The sequence below is a fragment of the Rhea americana genome, unplaced genomic scaffold (assembly GCF_003343005.1).
Source record: "Rhea americana isolate MKP2758 unplaced genomic scaffold, rheAme1 scaffold_42, whole genome shotgun sequence".
In the NCBI taxonomy this organism is placed as follows: domain Eukaryota; kingdom Metazoa; phylum Chordata; class Aves; order Rheiformes; family Rheidae; genus Rhea; species Rhea americana.
Genome location: NW_028186557.1, coordinates 2982781 through 3002755, shown reverse-complemented (window position 1 = coordinate 3002755; position 19975 = coordinate 2982781). Strand labels below are relative to the sequence as shown.

The window sequence follows — 19975 nt, the reverse complement described above, 5'->3', positions numbered from 1 at the left end:
AAAATTTTTGACCATATGAAGACCGGATTTCCTAAGTGATTTTTTTTGTCCAGTTAAATTACTGTAGTTGGTGTTCAGTGGTGTGTGTGATGCAACTCTGAAACAAATTCAGGTAGAAGAAAATAGGACTGTTTGTTTAACAAATCTGGTTTTATCTACAATAACTTCCATTAATTTTAATTGCGTGGTTCTGCAGTTTATTATAGAAGAGATCTAAAATATTTACTACCATAGCTGGTCATTTAATTTTCCAAAGCCAAGCTTAGTCATAATGTTTAAAGAAAGTATTTTTGATRCTGAAGAGACAAGACAGCATCTCAACTCTTGACACACAGCTAACAAGGTCATTGTTTTCCTTTTGGGAAAAAAAAACAACTGTTTTCCAACACTTGAAGTTTAATGAAGTTTTTATTTATAATTTTATATGGTAATCTTGAAAATGAGTACCAGGGTAACACTGCATTGCTGATTTTGTAAGCTGAATGATGTCAGCATCTACCTATACATCCATACATACCTGTTTTAATAACATCTCTGTTCTCAGTTTTGTTGGCTTCAGTGGATTTGATGAGTGGTAAAAGTTAAGCATATAGATGAATGTTTGTAGATTAGGGTGCTTAGGGCATTGAAAGTAAACTAAGCAGTTACTTTTCATATGCAAAATGTAATTGCATTTTAATATATTAAGTATTAGGATCATTTTAATATATTAGGTATTAGGATTGTGTTTAGTTTGATTTCTAAAAGTTTGCATTTCAAAGAAGGCTTTTTAATGCCTATATAACTGCCATTCTAGGGCAGAGCCACTTCCAGCTGGTCTTTTGTTTCTTTACAAACAAACAAAAACCTTCTATTCAATAGCAGTGGTTTTAGGTGGAAGCAGTGTCTGAGTTGAACAACTATTTATTCCTTTTAGGCAAGTGAAGGTTTTATTTACTGATTTAATATTTTAGCCATTTCCCCAAAATGATTGGATGGTACTTAAGATTGATCACAACCTTTATTACACATCACTTCCTGGCAATGTCAGTTTTAAAAAGACAGTGGGCTGTCTGTAATTGGCTACTCATAATGTTCAAACCATAAAAGGAGAAAGAACTGAATGACTTAGTTTGTGCACGGAATTCTGAAAGGAAAAAGAAAAATGAGGGTTAATATTAACTTGTAGGAACAAAAAGTGTATTCTAATGTCACCTGATTGGTAACTTTGTGTGTGTAAAAATGTGTTGATATGAATTTACTCTGGTGTGTATGTATTCTCAAAATCTTTTTTTCTTTTCCACCAGGGAAGTCGAGACAACATGAGTGTGATACTGATCTGTTTTCCAAATGCACCAAAGGTATCACCAGAAGCGGTGAAAAGAGAGGCAGAGCTGGACAAGTACCTGGAAAGCAGAGTAGAAGGTGGATCATTTAAAAAAAAATAAGTAACTTTGTTTCTAAGCAGACCCCCACCCCCTTCCCCTTGAAACAACTAAACTCTTAACCCATAGAGGCTTCCTAATAAACCTTCAAGTGCCATTGGCCATCTAGTGTACATCCCTGAAAAAGGCACTCATACGCACCTGCTCTGTGCCCTGATAAAATTCTTCTGTGAAAGCACAGTAGTCTATAGCCCTGAAGATTGTTCAGGCTAGCAGAGAAAAAAAAATCATTTGTGCTTGGTGTTACTTGTGGATCCATTGACAGCACTAACTGACCAGTAAACCCTGGTTCCTGTCATACGGAATTAAATGAAATACTAGGATATCTTGCAAGTTGTTTGTAAAGATGGCAATATAGTAATATATATTAATATTATAGTTATGTTATATGTTTGTTGAAGGGTTACAGCTTGATTTACTGTAATCTTAAAGGCAACTGCTAACATCCTTAAAAATACATGAGAAATTTGTCAAAGCTTACCTTTAGGGCATTCATGATGAACAAAAACTGAGAGTGCATCTTACTCTAACTTCAAAAATTTGGTTAAATCTGTATTTCTGAAATTCTTAAACATTCAACATAAATTGCAAATCTTAGGCATTATCAAACTCATAACCAAAAGTTATATTTCAAATCAATTCAGTTTGATTTCTCATTAAAACTAGATTATAGTGCCTTTAGGTGTTTAAAGATGAACACAGATTGGAGTTTGTTCTAAAACATAAGACACACTGTGCATTGTTTGCATAGGTTAAGTCTATTTCTGAAATGGACCCTCTAAACCTATATATTACAAGTCTAGTCATGTATATGTACTCTTAGAATCCTTACTAGCACGCAGGCCATGATATGCAAAGTTCTTAGCAAGTGTGGTAACAGTGATTAGTAAGTTGCAGGAGTATATTGTGCACTTATTTTCTCTGTAATTTGTGTGAAGATAAAACAAAGTGCAACTTCAGAAATTTTGCAAAGGTCTTACCTATGTGAGAACTTTGTGTTYAGACAAATTAATGCACAGTTTGAAGCACATATGACCTGCATAGATGCTGCTTCAGAACATAAGACCTTTTACGAAAGCCATGTTCCCAAGGTCTAGGCAAACTGCAGTGGTTTTGCTTCTGAACAAATGTCTAGACAAGGCATTTCAGTATTTTAAATTAACACTTGCCTGATTGGGAAAGTTGATGCACAGTAAGCTATAGTGAATCTTTCTGACGCTCTGCAGCAAGAGCATCCACGTACATGGTAACACTACATGAGTTTAGTGTCAGATGGCTTTTTTCATTTCAAAGCAGTGAGTAGCTTTGCACACAGACATTCAAAGAGCTTCTTATTATACATGCTCACTCACAAAATTGATGGGGAAACAAGTATACTGTAAATTCACACATTAATTTATACCAACTAACTCTCCTATTGTTGGCAAGTGTTACTTCTGTATCTTTCTTTATCTCAATTAGACAAACTTGTGACATGGAATACGAGGGTTTTTTCAAATTAATGTGCATCTTCAATGAGCCTCACTGGCCTAGATATATTACAATGAGGAGAGTTAACTGTTTTGTGCAGACATCTCAGTAAATGAAGAACATAAACATTGGAACTGTGTGTGATTGTGGTACATACAATAGTGAATTTGGTTGCCTATACATTGCATTAGTACAAATACAAAATTTCAGGAATGAATGAAATGTCAAAATTTTACAGAGGCAAAAGGATCCTATATATAGTTATGAAGCACTTTAATATTAATTTAATGGGATGATACCTGAACAATTTCAGAAAATACATTGTACTTCCCCTCAAAGGTCAATACTCTTTTACTCTTTTTTTTTTTTTTTTTTTGGAATTATCCTTGGTCTTTTGCTGAATGTTGCACGAAGAACTATTTAAATTTGAATATGTAGTAAACACTATTCAACCTGACTGGTTTACATCAACTCTATGCAGAACTTGATCTTGTAGTTCTTTAGTCATGAGGAAAGTTGAGAGGCTGAACTAAAATAGAATTGCAAGAACAAATGTTGATAGACTTATACATTAAACTTAATTCTTACTCAATTAAATTGTTCAATGCTGTAAATGGATTATGCAGTACTGGCTAGTAAGGTAGTACTGTCRCAATATCTGAAACTTTTCAACACTACAGTGAATAATCTTACTGTTATGCTAAGATGCTTGAGGAATGACAGAGCTTAAAATTAAAAGCCTAATTTTCAGCTAAAAACTCGAAAATGTGATGGCTACTTTCAGAATTTTCTTACTAATCTATAGTAATATTTAAAGCTAAAATCCTTTAAAATGGAATCTTCGTGAAAATGCATATTACGTATTTGTTATACACTTCAGTACTTGGTCTAGTCCAACAGGTAATGAGATTTGATGCTTTCTAATGTGCACTTTTTTCTGATTGATTAATATTAGTACTTTTCTTTCCTCAGCCCAGAATATATCTTTATACTGTTAACAAGTAGTGAAAATTTTAAGATTGAAAAGGGCTTAATACTAATGGTCATCTGAACAATGAAATGTGCTTCAGGTAAAAAGCAGAGAAACTTTTCTACTTACTATGTTACCTAGGACTCTCCTTTTATCAGTCTTGATGAGTTTGTGATCCAGATTCATAACTACAATAACTAGTAATGATAGACTAAGCAAGTGTGGAGAAGCGTCTTTGTGCCATTACTTGCATTAAATCAGTGTTACTCTTAAAATGTCATGTGAATTTCTGGACAGAAGTAATCAGTCATTCCAAAATACACTGCTGCTATTTGCACTATGAGTTACTGATAATGTTGACTCTTAAACTTGACTAAGTGTCTTGTTCCGTTCTGTTTTTTACCTATAAACGTTCAGTTAGTAGATTATCCTTGCAGTATTTTTGTCTATAGAGAGATAAATAATTTTAAGTTAGCTGATACACGTTCCTTCCCATATTTTCATGAAATCTGGAACTTTGGCTTTTACTTAAACCTTGTATGGAATTCCCATTTGGAATATAAAATCAGTAGGTGTGTTTTGAATCCTTTATTTTAGGGTTGTAAGTATGTTTTTTTTCCATCATTTGATGCCATGAAATTGTGTAGAGGGTTTAAAAGTAAATTAAATGGGGATTAACAAGATGTATTGAAAAAAGACAATTCCAATAAATTAAAAAGAGCTAGCAGACCAATTCAAATTGTTGTCATCAGTGTTCATTCAGTCTGTATCTATAGTTCTATCAAGATATAAATGTATTAATTTAGTGGAGACTGTATGTTAAATGTACTGCAGTTACAAGTTGTGAAACTATGTAGCATAGGTAAACTATAAATTCCTTATTTTTGTAAAGCAGAACTCTAGCCCTAGCACAATGTAGAATATATTAGATGTTCAAAATTGCACAATAAAGGAATTTGGCAAACCAAATCTGATATCTTTGCTTTTTATTCAAATTTAAGAGTGTTAGATTATTTACTAATTGCTAGATGGTAAAATGAATTTTGGCCACAGATTTTGAGGAATGGCAAGTTTCTGAGGTGTCTAAGGTGTGTGGTGTCATGTAGTGGATTTCTTCCTACTTACAATATAGAGTTTAAACAGCTTAAAGTTTTGTGTTGCAGAGTTTGAAACTGGTTGAGGACTAGCCAGTGTTTCCACTGTACCTTGCAAATAACAGTCTCACTTGCAAAATTGATCTGATTCTCCTTGTGAAGTGAGGCCCTGAAAAACTGTTGTATGAACAAAAATTCAGTTTAACTAAAAAGGACTGGACATATTTTGGTTTTCAGAAGCTTTTAATGTACTTTATCTCATTAAATTACGAAGAGGAAACTTGGTATGCTATTTTGTTTTTATCATTACAGTAAAAAAAGAATGCTAAAACATCTTTTTCAAAAGTAGGTACTGATGAATTCCAACTACTTTAAGTTGTGTAAATGCTCTACTGCATGAAGAATAGTGAGTGCGTGTATACGCATACGTGTTACTGTATGTGTGCTGCAGTATTTACTCGAAGATCAATCCATCCAAGTCTTAATAATTCATACCTTTTATAATTCTGAGTTCACAGTTCAAATTGAAACATACATACATACATACATACATATATATATATATATATATATGTATATCACTTGCTCTTAAATAGGGTTTTCATAAAATTTGAGGAGTGACTCTTCAAGGGTGGTAAGGTCTAAAAACTCATTTGTGTTTACTACTTTAGAAAACCAGACCTAAAAATAAAACTAAAGAAGTAGTCTTTCTAGAAGTAGTAAACTTGACTGTGGCTACAGTACAAATTCTCTTTGCTTGGAAGTTGAGGTGGCTCAGTTTTAAACAATTACCTAATATTCACATACCCGTAAATGAGTTAAGGATGGAACTGTCACTGAACTCTATCTGTAGCATTTAATTTGTACATAAGTTTTTGATGTTTGCGTGTCACTATCATGCAGTGAGGTACAAGTATTGGCTTGTACATACAGCTATGGGAGTTATTTTTAATATATTTAACCTTTTGTTTCTTCAGAATACTGTGCTTTTTATCATGGCAATAACTTTCTAACTGCTGTTGCAGTGTTAAGGCTGATGTTAATACCTACCTCATGCTCTGCATTTTGTTGGGAAGATATAATAATGATATAGTGGTAAAAGCATTAAAGAAATTATTCCTGCTTTTGTTAGGTAGTTGTCAATTCTAAAAAACCAGCGTGTATATTAACAGTTTGCAGGGTATCTTTTATCAATTCCATTACAAGTTTGTTCTTAGGGTACCAAAGTTAGTTAACCTTTACCATGTTAAATATCATCTGTAATTTTTTTGTATTAAAGTTAAGCTGCCTTTTTATAAAACTGAGTGTTTCAATCTTTTTAAGTTAAATTTGGACTGCACTTACAAAAAAAGTACTTCTGATTCCCAGAGATCATAAAGAAGCAGGGTGAAGGAGTACCAGACTTAGTCCACGTGATGCGTACGTTAGCAACTGAGAGCATCCCAAACCTCCCGCCAGGGGGTGAATTGGCAAGCAAGTGAGTTCACACTAGTGTAAATGTGGTTTTTGATTTAATTGTAACTTAACTGCAAGGCCACTCTTAAAAGTGGGGTGGGGGGGGAGAGAGAAGAAGGGTTCAGGGTGGAAGGTGATCTGTTCTCCAGTTTTTATTCCTGAATTTTTTCCATATGAAAAGGAAAAGCACAAGAACAAAGTAAACCATGAATCACTACTAAAACTAACTGACAAACTGTAGTTGTGGAAAGACTGAGGGTCTTTTTTAAGGGTGGCCTAAGTGTTTGTTTTTTGTAATTAACTGGGTTTTCTGGGTGGGGTGTTACATTTGAAGATGCAAAAATAATACAATGACTTGAGTAGTAATTTGATAAATAGCTCCATACTTTGTCAAGAAATGATGTACGTTTCATGTCTTGCTTGGCAACTTTCTTTTCTTGTCTGTAGCTAAGGCAATGTTGCAATTCCTAAAAAGTTTGCTTTTTTCTCTCTCTGCTTGTGACAAATCTGAAAAATGGATAGAAGTCTATCAAAGATAAGTGAGATATTAAATTTATAACTCTATGGGCTGGCTTTGTCCTTGAAGAGTTCAGTATTGGTGCTCTGTGGACCTCTAAATTGATGCTCAACCTTTGAGGAAGCAATGTGTCTAGCTTTTTTGCACAACAAAGTACATTTTGGACCAAAAGATTTTTCATGAATTTGTACTGTTTTAAAATGGATTTAACATTTATGCTATGGGCTATTTTTAATGCTTCAGAGTATGTTTTTTGTATTGTGAGGACTGAAACACAAAGAGTCTAGGTTCTAATGGAGTAAGTGGCGATTGAACTTCAAAGATGATTTGCACAAAAGAAAATTCCTCACATAAGAACTGTTTGAGTATGAAAAGAAAGGATGGCAGTTTTATATGCAATGGCAGTATCTATTTAGGATATGTTGCTGTCATCCTGAAGTATCAATAAATCTGTTATTCATCATATATGACATGCACACACAGATTGCTTATCTTAATCTTCTTTGGCTAGTAGTAGTATCAAGGTTGTGAGAGAGTGTTGAAGTCCCTGAAGTGACTGACTTCAGTAGGATTATGTGCTTAAGTGATGCTGGCTTGAACAGGGAAAGACAGAAGTRTGGGTTTCATTGAGTGTTAGTGCAGCTCAAAGCAGTGCTGCTGATTTGGAGGGGTGACATTTTCAGGAAACCTGCCTTCATTTAATATCAAAGATTTGTATTGATGAAAGGTCGGAGAAACTCTTCGGTTTGTAAATGGAACATCCTTTGTGTGTAATTGCTTGTTTTTGTTGCTTTTAAGTTCCACCTGTTCTTCTGTGCTGTGCAGTCATTCACTAGAACTRTATTTTTACTGCTGCATGATAGTATCTGACTTTTCAGTGTGTATTTACTGAATGATTATAAGGTGTCTCATCTGCTTTTATTTTCTTCTGATGCACTCCGTTGCGACTCCCCTGCATGTATTCATGAGTAGTTAAAAGGTTGTTCTTTGAAGCTTGTTTTCTGTTGCAGTTGTAGTCTGCTACTTTGTCATACTTGGTTTTGCAAAGAAGGGATCTGTAAGAAGGTTATTTTTAAAGTCAGATTTATACATCCTGTCTCTTACTCCCTTCTTTCCTTCCTGTTCCCCCCTCCAAAGTTCATTTCTCATATGTTAGGTAAGGCAGAGGCTTTCTTTTCCTTCAGTCTCCCATTTTTATAAGTTTTTTTTTTTTTTAATTACCCTGTGTAGAAACGGCTCATGTTGCCTGTTTGCCTGTTGTTGTTACCAGTTTTCCTATTTTTTCCTAGAAAAGCTAGGAATTCAAAAGACTGGAAATACTGGTCACAAATTATTTTAAATATGCTAAACAAAGRTGTTTTAAAAAAATTGAAGAAGTGACATGCATGAAAAGTTTTTGCTAAAAAATTAGACAAACTTTTCAGGATGAAGATAAAGCATATAAAACTGCCATTGTCAGTTTTAACTTTTTCTGGAGAAAAGTTACAGGAGAATATTGGGCATGTTATTGGAAACTGGTATTGTTTCATAAATAACTTTACCAGGATTTTAATGGAGGGTACACTTCAGAATTTAATAAGAAGAAAACCTTACTTTAGAATGCAGTTTTAATGCATCCAGGAAATGCAAAGCTGATAACTCTTCTCTGAAAGTGTCATAATATATTAAGAACTACTGCAGTACTCCTCAAGCACATGAATGAGCAGAGCATTCAACTTCCTTCGTGTTCTTTGATACTCTCTTTCAAAGACTGAGACACATCATCAAAACCAAAAAAAGCACTGCAGCCTGATCTGAATGTCAGATTCTGCTGTTCTCTTGCTGAACTCTGACCAGTATTCAGCCTTGCTTTTCTTGAACCTAAAGGTTTTAAAGAATGAGGTAGCTGTTTCCATGTTTAATGAAACTTAGTACTAGCTTGCAGAAAACTTGTTTTTATGAATTAAAAACCTTTTAAATTTGCAGCTTAAATAACAGTTGTGCTCAGGAATTTGACTTTGGGTGGGGGGAAGACAGAGCTTTAAAATCTTGTGTTTTTTGGTCTAGACGGAGTGTGATTGAAGCTGTTTATAACAGACTGAACCCTTACAGGAATGATGATACTGTAAGTATCTCTTCTCTCACATTATCTCTTCCCAATTTTAGCTGTTTTGTGCAGAAAAGTATTGCTGGTCCTTTGCTAAAATACCTTCCCACTACCACCACCCCCAAGAAAAGTAATAGCAATATTGTGTTCTTTGGACTATGCCTTGTAGTTGTTTCCTGATGCCCTCTGCTGATTGTAGCCTCAAAACTCTGGTAGGGTGGGTTTGTCTTCTGGAATTTCATGACTTGGATCCCATCTAAGTTTACAAATGCTCTTCTGCCAGATGGTACAAAGAGTCATATGTATTTTTCTTGTTATGGGCGACCTCTTTGTTTTTTCCCCCACCTAGATATCAAGAAGGAAAGTACAATACTTCTAGGTTAAACAAATTTATGACTATCATTAATTTTCTGAACCATGCATAAGCATTTTCTCACTTCTAAACATGGTCTGTCTTACATCATGCAAACAGTTTAGGTTCTTTTGATATATCAGTGATTAGAAAACTGTTATGTGAATCCACTGATCAACTTGCATGTCAGTAGGGGAAAAAATAAAGCAACTGTAAAATATGAACTGTAGTCTTGGTTGCAGTTAGATCACTGAGAGTAACATTCAATCACTGAAAGTGCAGAACTTCATTAAGTAGTTAAAATGATCCTCTACTTATCAACAAAAATTACTTGCATGCTTACCTGTGATGTAGAAGTGAAATACTTCTAGGCATAGGTACAAATTGTGTATTGGCTTTACAACTGAATGCTACAGTTTGGTAGTTTTTGTTTATGATACCTTTAGCATAACAATTCCTAGCCATTGATACGTATATTGATTGAGATAGCTATGAGACCTTCAGCATAACAGTTCYTAGGTATTGGCCGAAAAAGGATGCTCTACATTCAAAATACATGCATAACRTACGAAAGTGTGTTACTTTTCTACAAATATACAGTACACAAACTTCATTTTGTGCTGATATTGGCAATGCAGATAGAGGAAATTGCTTACTGAATGTTTGGCATGCAGCTTGTGTGTTTTCTACTCACTACTGGTTTTATTCTTCATCCTTTCACTTGAAACAAACATTCAACTGCTCTACTTTGCTACTTTTTTCTGCTGAGGACGCTATTGTAAAGGGTGATTTTAGTGGGTTTTCTTGTTTGTTTTGTTTTGTTTTGTTTTTTTAAAAAAACTATACCTGCATGCTAACTAACTTCTTCCTGGCTTCTGGTGAGGAAAACTCTTCTGTGTGCAAGTTTGAATTAAGGGTACAGAATTTTAACGCTAAGAAATCGTCATGTGTGGCATTGCTAGAGACATAATTAGCCTCTTGCCTCTCAAAGGTATCAGTAAAGCAGTGCTTTTAAACAAAAGGAATAACATTTCTATCCTCTGCAGTCTTAGTAATGATAGGGAAGCACCAGCATGGACCATTGTTAAAGCCCATCATTGTTCTTAATTACTTAGGAAGGTAGTAATGCTGAAATAACCAGACTGCTGTGCATAAGCAGTCTTTCTAATGCCTATACTCCTGACGTAGCTGGTGCTTGAGCTGCTGAGCTGTGGTCACGCTTCTTGGCTATGGTGTTACCGTGTGTACCTGGCTTATAGAACAGATGAGGCAGATGCAAACAGATGAATGTGAAACATTCTGAGCAGGGAAGAAGAAAATAAGACACAAAGGCAAATGGATTAAAAAACAGTTAGTTGGATTTGTGACATAGTACAAAGTTTTTTGTTCATCAGGTATCCAAAATCATGAGTTAAGCACTTGTATTGTAGTAACTACACAAAATCCACTATTGTCTGGGGGCATAAGTGAGCCCAAGTTACAGATACTCAGGTATTGAATGTGTAGATGAAATGCCATGAATGTAGCCTTAGAGCTATGATTTAGAGCACTGTATGTCTCTGGTTCTGAATGTTTTCTTACGTAGATGTTATTTTTCCTTGCGGTTTACTACTATCCGAATTTAGGGTTACGTTTACTATTCAGCCTTCTAATTGTAAATGTTTAAAATTGATCTGAATTATAACAAGGTACAAGTTGATGACTGAATCTTTCTATAGCAGCGTGGAAGGGCTGGAAACAAAAGATGGTAATGATAATAGATAACAGATAGCATGAAGCATTTCCTGTTCTAACGCACCTGTGTAGTAAGTGTATCTGTTTTGTATTATTTCAGATGACTGTGGAAATGTTTTTGAATACTATTCCTAGGATATTATTTTGAGAATTGTTAAGCATTTTAATAAAACTCTTGGTCAGATTTAAAAATGTCTTGGTCCTTACAGCTTCATTAGTTAAGAATATGTGTTTTTCTTGCATACTTCTTAAATGTTATTTCTGAAAAAGGAAAGAAAACAGACTTCTAAAGTTATCCAAGTCTTTACCCTTTTCAGTCTGGGTTATACAGAAASAACTGTAACTATGGGCACTCCAGACTTTAAAGGGTTGCCTTGTTTTTTTTTTTTTTTCTTCTTTAAGGACTCTGCATCAACTGATGATATGTGGTAAAACTGCTCATCTAGCTGTGGAGTTCACGTTTCATCCTTCAAATGAAAGTACAGTCCAACCTCAGTTACCCTTCTTAACATCCATCCTCAACCTTAAAGAAGGGAATATGACGTGTTGGTGAGAGCGACTACAGCAGAAAACTACAGCAGTACAACGTCTAGCCCAGGAACTGATCCTTTTTTTGTAAAACAGACTTCTGTAAACGTGATTTCAAACCATAATTCATGTTGTAAATCAGACTCCAGCAGTTTATGTTGTATGATTTTGTTTTTGTAAAGTGCAATTGTCTTTGTACAAAATGCTCATATTTAATTATGAACTGCTTTAAATCACTATAAAGGTTAGAAGAAATGTTTGGCTTGTGTGATGCAACAATATATATCCCTTTAAATTCATGTTGTGGTTTTGGATTGCAAGGAGCAGCAGCCTAGCCAGCTAGGTGTTCAAGAGGTGCACAAAACTAAAGATAATTGTTGTATATGGAAGCTGAATTTGGGGGCAATTTATCAGAAATTGCAGCGTGTGGATTTCCTTGGTGTAATGGAAGAATAAAAAAGTAGTGCACATTCTTCAGCAAATGTATCTCTTGAGGCCACTCCTGCTCTCTCTCTGAGCTAAAGGGAGTTAAGATTTTGACTTCAGTGGGAGTTGAATCATGCCCTATTAATAGTATCATGTGTTCATTCGCATATGAACCTTGGGATTAGAATGCCTTGATTCTTTGCACCTCTTTTTTCATTAACCCTTACCTGAAATTACTAATCACTGAGCATGAACAGGCAACTTCCTACATACAGTAGGAGTCTGCAGCATTTTTACAATCCTGATCGACTGGGTCTGCTGCTGTTCCAAGTAAACTACTCTGAATTCCATTTTATCAATAAAGCTTGATTTAACAAACAAGAAATTTATCCATAAATGTGTAATTCCTTTTTTCCTGCCTTTTAAAATGTCAGTGCCATTGTAAATGATATTTTACATGTGGAAAAATATTTTTATTAATTGGTAGCCCATTTTTAAATGGAAGGAATTTGGATTAGTTCCCAAGACACAGCCATATGCTAGAGGATGAAGTGGGAGTAATCTGTTACACTGTTTTTTACAAGTGTGGATTTTTCAGGTTTTTTTGTTTTTCCTCCCCACTGAAGATGTGCATTGGTTTGAATTTGCCTATTGTTTGATAAAAATACATTTGTCAAAGCCTGACAATCTTTAACAGTTTATGGTGTGTGTTTTTAATTGACCCACTTAGGATGAGAGACTTGTGGTTAAACAGTACTTGTGATTTGAAATATAGCATGTTGGCAGTATTTAACTGTTCGTTGTTTAAAATTCTAATTTAAAAGATAATAAACTAATTTGATTTAAGCTTAGCTTTCTCCCATTGAACATACAAAATTAAGTTTTAAGTCAGTCATGTTTGCAAAACTACTGTTTTGTGCACCTTGTATTGTCTTTTTTGGTTGAAAATACTGTATTTAATATGTAGTTCACTTTATTCATTTAGTAGGCAGATTCCCCAAATGGAAAATCAGTAAAACAAGTAGATTGTAACATTTACTACAGTTAAACAGAMTCAAAACTTGGTGTATAGTTACTTTTTGGTAGGAAAATGTAGTACGATGCATTTTGCTATATTTGTTTCTCCCTAACTTTGAAATATACATATTTGTATATATAGCCTTAAAACTAATGCAGAGTTAGGGGACTCTGAACAGTAACTTATAGTGTCTTGGAACTAAGTATAGTATATACCAGCAAACTTTTCTTTTATCCCTCTTGTCTRTGTGGGGTGCTTAACGTAACTTCATTGTATTCGGTTTGTTATCTGTTCAAGCATGAATGAAGAAAACATAAGCACTATTTGTATTTATAAATTTATAGCAATTTTTGCTTAAAGAACCAATTCCTTACCTACCTATGAATAAATGCTTAAAATGTCTAATTTTGTTGTAGACTGCAAAACTATAATAATGTTAAGTTATAGCTTCACTGGCACCTAATTAACAAGCATATTTAATACATGGCATATTAGTACAAAAAGCTAAACTTAATTTAGGACTAGGCAGATAAAGTTTTGTCCTCTTTTTCATGTAGACTAAAGTTTTAATTTTGGAAACTGCAAAACCTGGAACTGGACTGCAGAAAGCTTGAGTTAAAACTTAAAATCACAAGCAAAACTGGTGGAAAGCCATACTTCGAACTGTAATCACTTAAACTCTCAGTGACAAATGCTATATTTTAAGCCTCTTCTTATGAGGTCGCATAAAGATTATAAAGAAAGTAATTCTTCTGCTATTGCTACAAGCGCTGTAACTAGGTTTGAGGGTAGGAGAAGAAAGGCTGTTCTTTCTTCTGCTTAAGCTCAGTGTTTTGATGAGGTCAGAGCACTGAATCTATTATGTATGCAAAAACACTGCCGTTTTAGATGAGAGATTTTGATGACAAAATATGAATTAAGTATATAAAGCATCCTAGAAAAGAGACAAGCTGTACTTTTCACTGCTCTGAAAAGAAAAAGGCACTTTTGCACCTTTGTGCGTCTCCTTCTTGCACCAGAAACTTTTTTTTAAATGCTAAAAACATTAGCACCTCAGGGGCAAGGCAGCAATTTTTTTTGAAGTGTTGTGTGCTATTTATTTCCCTCCTGGAAAAAATCCTCTGTGACAAAAATGAAAAATGTGTAATGTTAAAAGATGTATTTTTAAATACATGTTCAAATAGGATGGTCCCAATTTGCTTGTTTTTTAAAAGGAAATGATATTTGTAAAGCTCCTTTGGTTCATATGCCATGCAAGTTTCTGTTTTCCTTTTACATTTGACAACTTTACTGATTTCAGTTTCTGTGAGTTTTGTTATAGTCAGATTAAATGTTTCACTGATCATTCTGGGAAAATACCTGTACTGCTTTATAGACAACTGTTCAAATTATTCTCACTAATTCAGCATTGAAATGTGCTCAAGACAGAGGCTTTTAAAATGTATTTWAAAAAACAATGTTGGATTAACTAAATGTAACTACATTAGGTGTGGTTCTAGATTTGCCAGGCTTTAAGTCCTTTGTAGCAGTAGGGTCCTGCTGGATGTGGTGGGCTAGAAGTACGCTTGTACTGTGCAGGTTACAAAGCCAGGGCTTCTGGTTGACTTGCTCTTACCTAGTCAGGCAATACCACTRCAAAGCACTTGGTGCTTGGCCATCATTCCTTCTAATCTTCTCCAGCAGAAGTCAGAAATGGAGAGAGAAATTTCATCTACTTGTCATTAAATTATGCTGAATTGTGGTAATCCTAAGATGTGTCATACCAGCAAGATGCCTGAAGAATATTAACCAGCAGATGAGTAATTATAGCACTTTATCGCAATAGTTCATGCAGATTGCAAAGCTAATCCTTTAAAAATGTACTTAGAACATTGTCCATTATGAAATGTCTTTTAGATTGTTTACTGAAGGCTAGAACCCTCCAACTATAGGCTAAACCTGAGCCGTTTCGCTCAGTTCGACMATTGGAGACTTAGAATGATAATCTAACAAAACTAGGGAACGGTTTTCATTGCACTTAATTCCCTAGTAAGAATCCTGTCTTAATTTGTTACACTGGGATAGGGTAGACACTCTATTGCATTGCATTTTTTAAAAATAATTTATGAGCTAAGGATACTGTTTCATGGTCAATTTATATTAAGCCTGAACTGTTGCTCTAAGTCTTCTCCCACTGCCCCTTTTGTGCTGGCAGTAGTGCTTGTGTGGCCATGGAGTTAGGAACAAGAAGCCTACTCTTCAGCTGAATAATCTGATAATCCAGCTACCTAGCGCCCGTATCTAAGGCAGGATATGGGGCGGGAAGAGTGCTCTGAGAGCTGGGGAATGGTTATATTGCCCCTTTGGCGAGAGTCTGGGAAGCTGCACCCTAAGCTCAGAAAATCCATTGACCTGCGCAGGGAGAATCGATGCCTTTGCCTRCAGGTCTTTTCTACGCGGTAGACTTCAGACAAATGTTTGCTTTGGTAAATGTTATGTTTCTTAAAACTAGCATCATGAAATTTTGGTTTTAATGTCTGCATAGGAGTTCTATGCTGACAAACTTTTTGTTAGCTCTCTACAGATGCATGTAGTTATGTCCTAAGAGATTGACAGTGTGGCTGCCATGATTAGGTTAGTGAAATGGTTGTTTTAATTTACCTTATTCCAAAGTGCATCAGAATTTTGGCAGGATAAAGTGTTCATCTTAATCTGTACTTGCCACCTTAAATTTTTATGCATACTTGACTTGGTATATTTAAATTTCTTGATATTTAAACCTGGTATGTCTGTAATCGGCTAACCATTAGTAAAATGTTACACTTCATTTGACAAATACAGTTTTTAATAAAAACCTTAGCTTAAGAAATAGCAAAACATGTAGAACTGTACCTGACACTTCCTGCAGAAAATGAAATTACTCTGTGCCAAGCTTCATTAGGTGTAAAAATGATACCTTCTAGATAACTAGTACAGCCCTTTGTCCCTGCAGCTACAGGTTTTTGAGATGATGGTAACTTGAGCCTATGGAATATATTGCTCGAAACGTCTGGTCTTGTGGTGAGCTCTCCCCTGAACTGTCCYGTGCGAAGTCCGCTGGTCTCTGCGGACTCTGGCCTGCACCTTCTGAAGCTCTTTGCAGCCCTTATTTTACTGAGTTTTTACTGCTTTTTAAAAGAGAGCAGTAAACTGGGCATTTGTTCACAGAAGTTCAAGAAGTTGCAGGAAAAATATTGAAAACTTTTCATGGACCACTCTGTGCATTCAGATCGAGAAGGAGCATGCAACATGCTAAAAGTTGAATATTTACATATTCTCCCATTGAAAACTTCCAGAAAAATCTCCAGATGTTTCTACTATTTACTCTTAATAAGTAGAAAAAATTGTTAGATGGTATAATCTMTTTATAGTGTCTTAAGTTGGTGGCYTGTAGTGAACTAGATTTTATGCATATTCCTGTGTTGGGTTTTTTGTTTTCTTTAAGATTCCATTTGCCTAGCTGTAAAGTGTTTTTTTCCCTCATGTTGACACTGTACTAAGGTCCTTGCTTYCAAGCTATAAGGCTAGAGTGATGATTGTGTCCTAGGAAATTGGGTTTGGGGGTGAGGCTTTCTTTAAATATGACAGAAAAACCCTAGCCTTCACAGTCACAATCTGGGAAAACAGGCTTGATTTTAAAAATGCTTTTTAYAGGATTAATGAAACAGTTCTATCCTGAAACATTGAAAACCTCAGTAGAGATGGGATGATGGTAGGTCAGATTTCTAGAATATTTATTTTACGTGTAGCCAGATTTTCACATTTAACTCAATTTGATTACTGCCTGAATGCTTTTAAAAATTTCTCTAGATATCTACATTTTTTACAAAAATAAAACCAACGGTGCTTACTAGTGTGTAGCTAGTAATTTATTTGCAACAGTGAGTGTTTTATCAGGTAGTAACATTTTTCTTTAAGAGTGTTACCTCTGTAGTTCCTAAGCCGCTTGATGACATTGAGCCAAAAACTGAAATTAATTTTGGCTTCCGTTAGTTGTATAGCTCTGAAGAACTTGTTGGGAGCGTGGGTGGTTTTTTATAGCTAAAATAGACAGGACTCGAATATTGTGAGTAAGCCTCCAGAGTGAAGGAGATGCCATTATTTCTTTTGAGAAGCTATGTCTTTGTAAAGAAAATGGATAAAACAGACTGGCAAGTCGCAAAACATGGTCTTTCTTATGTCGGTGCCTGTAGATTGAAGTCTGCAGGGYTTAATTTCGCATGTGTTGCTGAATTCAACTCAATTTGAGCAATGGAAATATGAGTAGCCAATTTCATTTTCCCTGTTGGGATTTCAGGCCAGAATGCAGTATTTCTCTTCAGACTAGAGGAGAAAACTAAAGAAAGATGATCCTGAGAAACTCAGGCATGTATTTAACCTCACATGTTACTGAAGTTGATGGAGCTTTGCTCACAATATGTAAAGTTTGCATGTGTATAGTTAGAGATTTACCTGTCCTACTTTTGTTGGAATTAAAAAGAAATGTAGTCTACTCAGTTTTGGTTTTGAAAAAGGCTTTCTGGGTGGCTAAAGGGAAATAAAGTGGTAATACTAAAGCAAAATGTTAGCTTAATGGAAAATAACAATTTTCTAATTCTTTAACTATGTAAGCATTATTTTTGTTTGAAAACATTGAACACAATTTACGAATTTTGTTCTTTCACGTGGTGCTTTTAACTTTAAAAAATAAAGATGGAACCCCAAATAAGTTGCCTGAGGTGGGGAAGTAATGCGGCCCTAAAACTCTAGGAATAACGTGCTGAATTTACATAGCATTATTTCCATGTCCAGTCACGGACCTATTGAAGAGGCCTGTACTGGTATCTTTAGGAGAACTTTTATTCTTGTTGAGTATTTGATGCTACGCTGTCAAGTGCTGCAATTTGAAACTTCCAGACTTTTGAATTGGAAACTGGGCATTTTACAGTAGACTCTCTGGGACCTGAAATGCTGCAATACCTGTTACCACACGTTCTGCAGGCTAATGCCACATAAGCATTTGGTGCTGGAAGTTGGGATTTCCTAGCGTACATTTTATTGCTGGTATTGCCATTCACCATAACCTCGAGTACCAAGAGTTCAATTGTATTTATTAACTAGATCTAACTCTTTGGTGCCAGGAATCTAGTTTTTAGGGTAAGTGCTACATTGTGCAAATGATTATGTCAAATAGTGCCAGCTAGGTCAGTGTATGCAAAACTAAGCCACCGGTGGCAAAGGGTTAATAAGTAATAAAAGCCTAAATTCTCTTAGCCAGGGAAGACTGGATATTTGAAAAGTGTGAAGTCGGGTGTGATTCCCAGAACTGGCTGCTTTGTAAGTCTTTCAAAGCAGAGATTTTGGTTTTTAGCATCTGTCTTGTTTCTAAGACCGTGTACAAACATGCTGAATTAGAGAGTTTTCACCTGTCTCCTCACAGAATTGACTCCGTATCGTTAAACAAATCTCATTTGTAGTGACATGCTGTGCCTGTCTTTTTAGAAAATTCATAACCTCTTTATATCTATTTTGTGGAAAGTGTAACTTTTTCATTGATGACCTGTATAAATGTGTGTTACGAATGGAGAGATTTAAGCTTGAAAAGCATGTTTGCAGAATACACAGCTTCATTATGGAATTTATAAATTTAACAGAGTAATATACAAGAGCATAACTATTTTCCTTAAGTAGAATGTATAACAATATATAATAAATTATTCTCCACGTAGTTCACCCACTCTTTACAGTTTTACACAATTCAAACTGTGTGTTTACAGAAAGTTCAATAAATGTATATTTTGTACTATGTACAGATTCCTGGTCCCAAAGAAAATGTGTGAACTTAGTTTCTAACTTAACTTTGGAGATTGTACTTTTTTTTTTCGGTTTGGAAGCAATTGAACAAACTGCATTATGCCTGTTGATGGTGGAGGCTTGCATTGGAGTAAGTGGGAATTGGAAATATTTCTAACCTACAAAAGTGATTCCACTAAATAAAACAGGCGTTACATCATATTGTGTGTATTTGAGTGGTATGCGATAAACCATTTTCACATCTACTGTTTTACTGTCGCTAAACTACGAACTCTTTTATCAGACCTCATTTAGTTTTCCAATTCAAGCTCGCTTTATTCAAATGACATATGAGTGCTTATTTTGTTCATATGTTAGTCATACTAATAAAAATCCCCCTTTAGGGGGATCCCCCCTAAAAGAATTAATCGATGTGCGCCTGGCTACAGCTGTGGCGTTCCCAAGAGACTGCCTGGTCTGGGGTTTTCAAGAGAATTAGGGATTAGGATGCCCAGTTTTGGGAAATTTCAGAGTCACAGAGGAACAAAATATATTAATATCTTCTGTCCTGATTCCATACTTTAAAAAGACAGGACTGGCTTTTAGAGTATAATTTGTAGAATTTAATGATGAGAAAGTATGAAATAAATCTTTATGCTGGTTTTAGACTGTGATGGACACGAGGCTGGTAGAGCTCTGATGTTGCTGTAGAGATTAACCCAGCCGACGGGGAGGGAGGGTCTTCTGCTACCACTTGTTAACTGGGGCAAATTTGTCTTCTAAAGGTTCAGCTCAGTCCCTTTAGAGATGAAAAAGAATGTTTTATCCTGTCTATTTAGAAATTCATGTTTTTGTGCTTTTGTCCTCAAAGCCGAAGAATAATACATCTGTGACTAATAGCCCTGTTGGTTCATTTCTTTCTTTCTTTTTTAATGCTGGACATGTAATAAATTTGAATGCTATCCTAGGTGTTTTGATGGAAGCATTTAGCTAACTTAAGATGTTCATTGTGGCCAAATTCAATTGGAAAGTCTTTTATGTGGGCTAATTTAAAAGAGGCATAATTCTCAAGTCATTTAACTCTGTTTCCATTTCTGGATTTTAACAGTTT

At 35.1% G+C, this 19975-nt stretch overlaps 1 protein-coding gene across 2 annotated transcripts in view; it reads left to right on the top strand.

Moving 5' to 3' along the window:
• The window catches only part of PPM1A (protein phosphatase, Mg2+/Mn2+ dependent 1A), a 36241-nt gene extending 17155 nt beyond the window's left edge, over positions 1 to 19086 (top strand). For both annotated transcript variants that reach the window (XM_085315057.1, XM_085315058.1), the window contains exons 3-6: positions 1287 to 1404; positions 6327 to 6435; positions 8977 to 9034; positions 11505 to 19086. In XM_085315057.1, coding sequence (XP_085171183.1) covers positions 1287 to 1404; positions 6327 to 6435; positions 8977 to 9034; positions 11505 to 11534 — 315 coding nt within the window. In that variant the 3' untranslated portion in view covers positions 11535 to 19086. The remainder of the gene's footprint in view (positions 1 to 1286; positions 1405 to 6326; positions 6436 to 8976; positions 9035 to 11504) is intronic.
• The last annotated feature ends 889 nt before the right edge of the window (positions 19087 to 19975 follow it).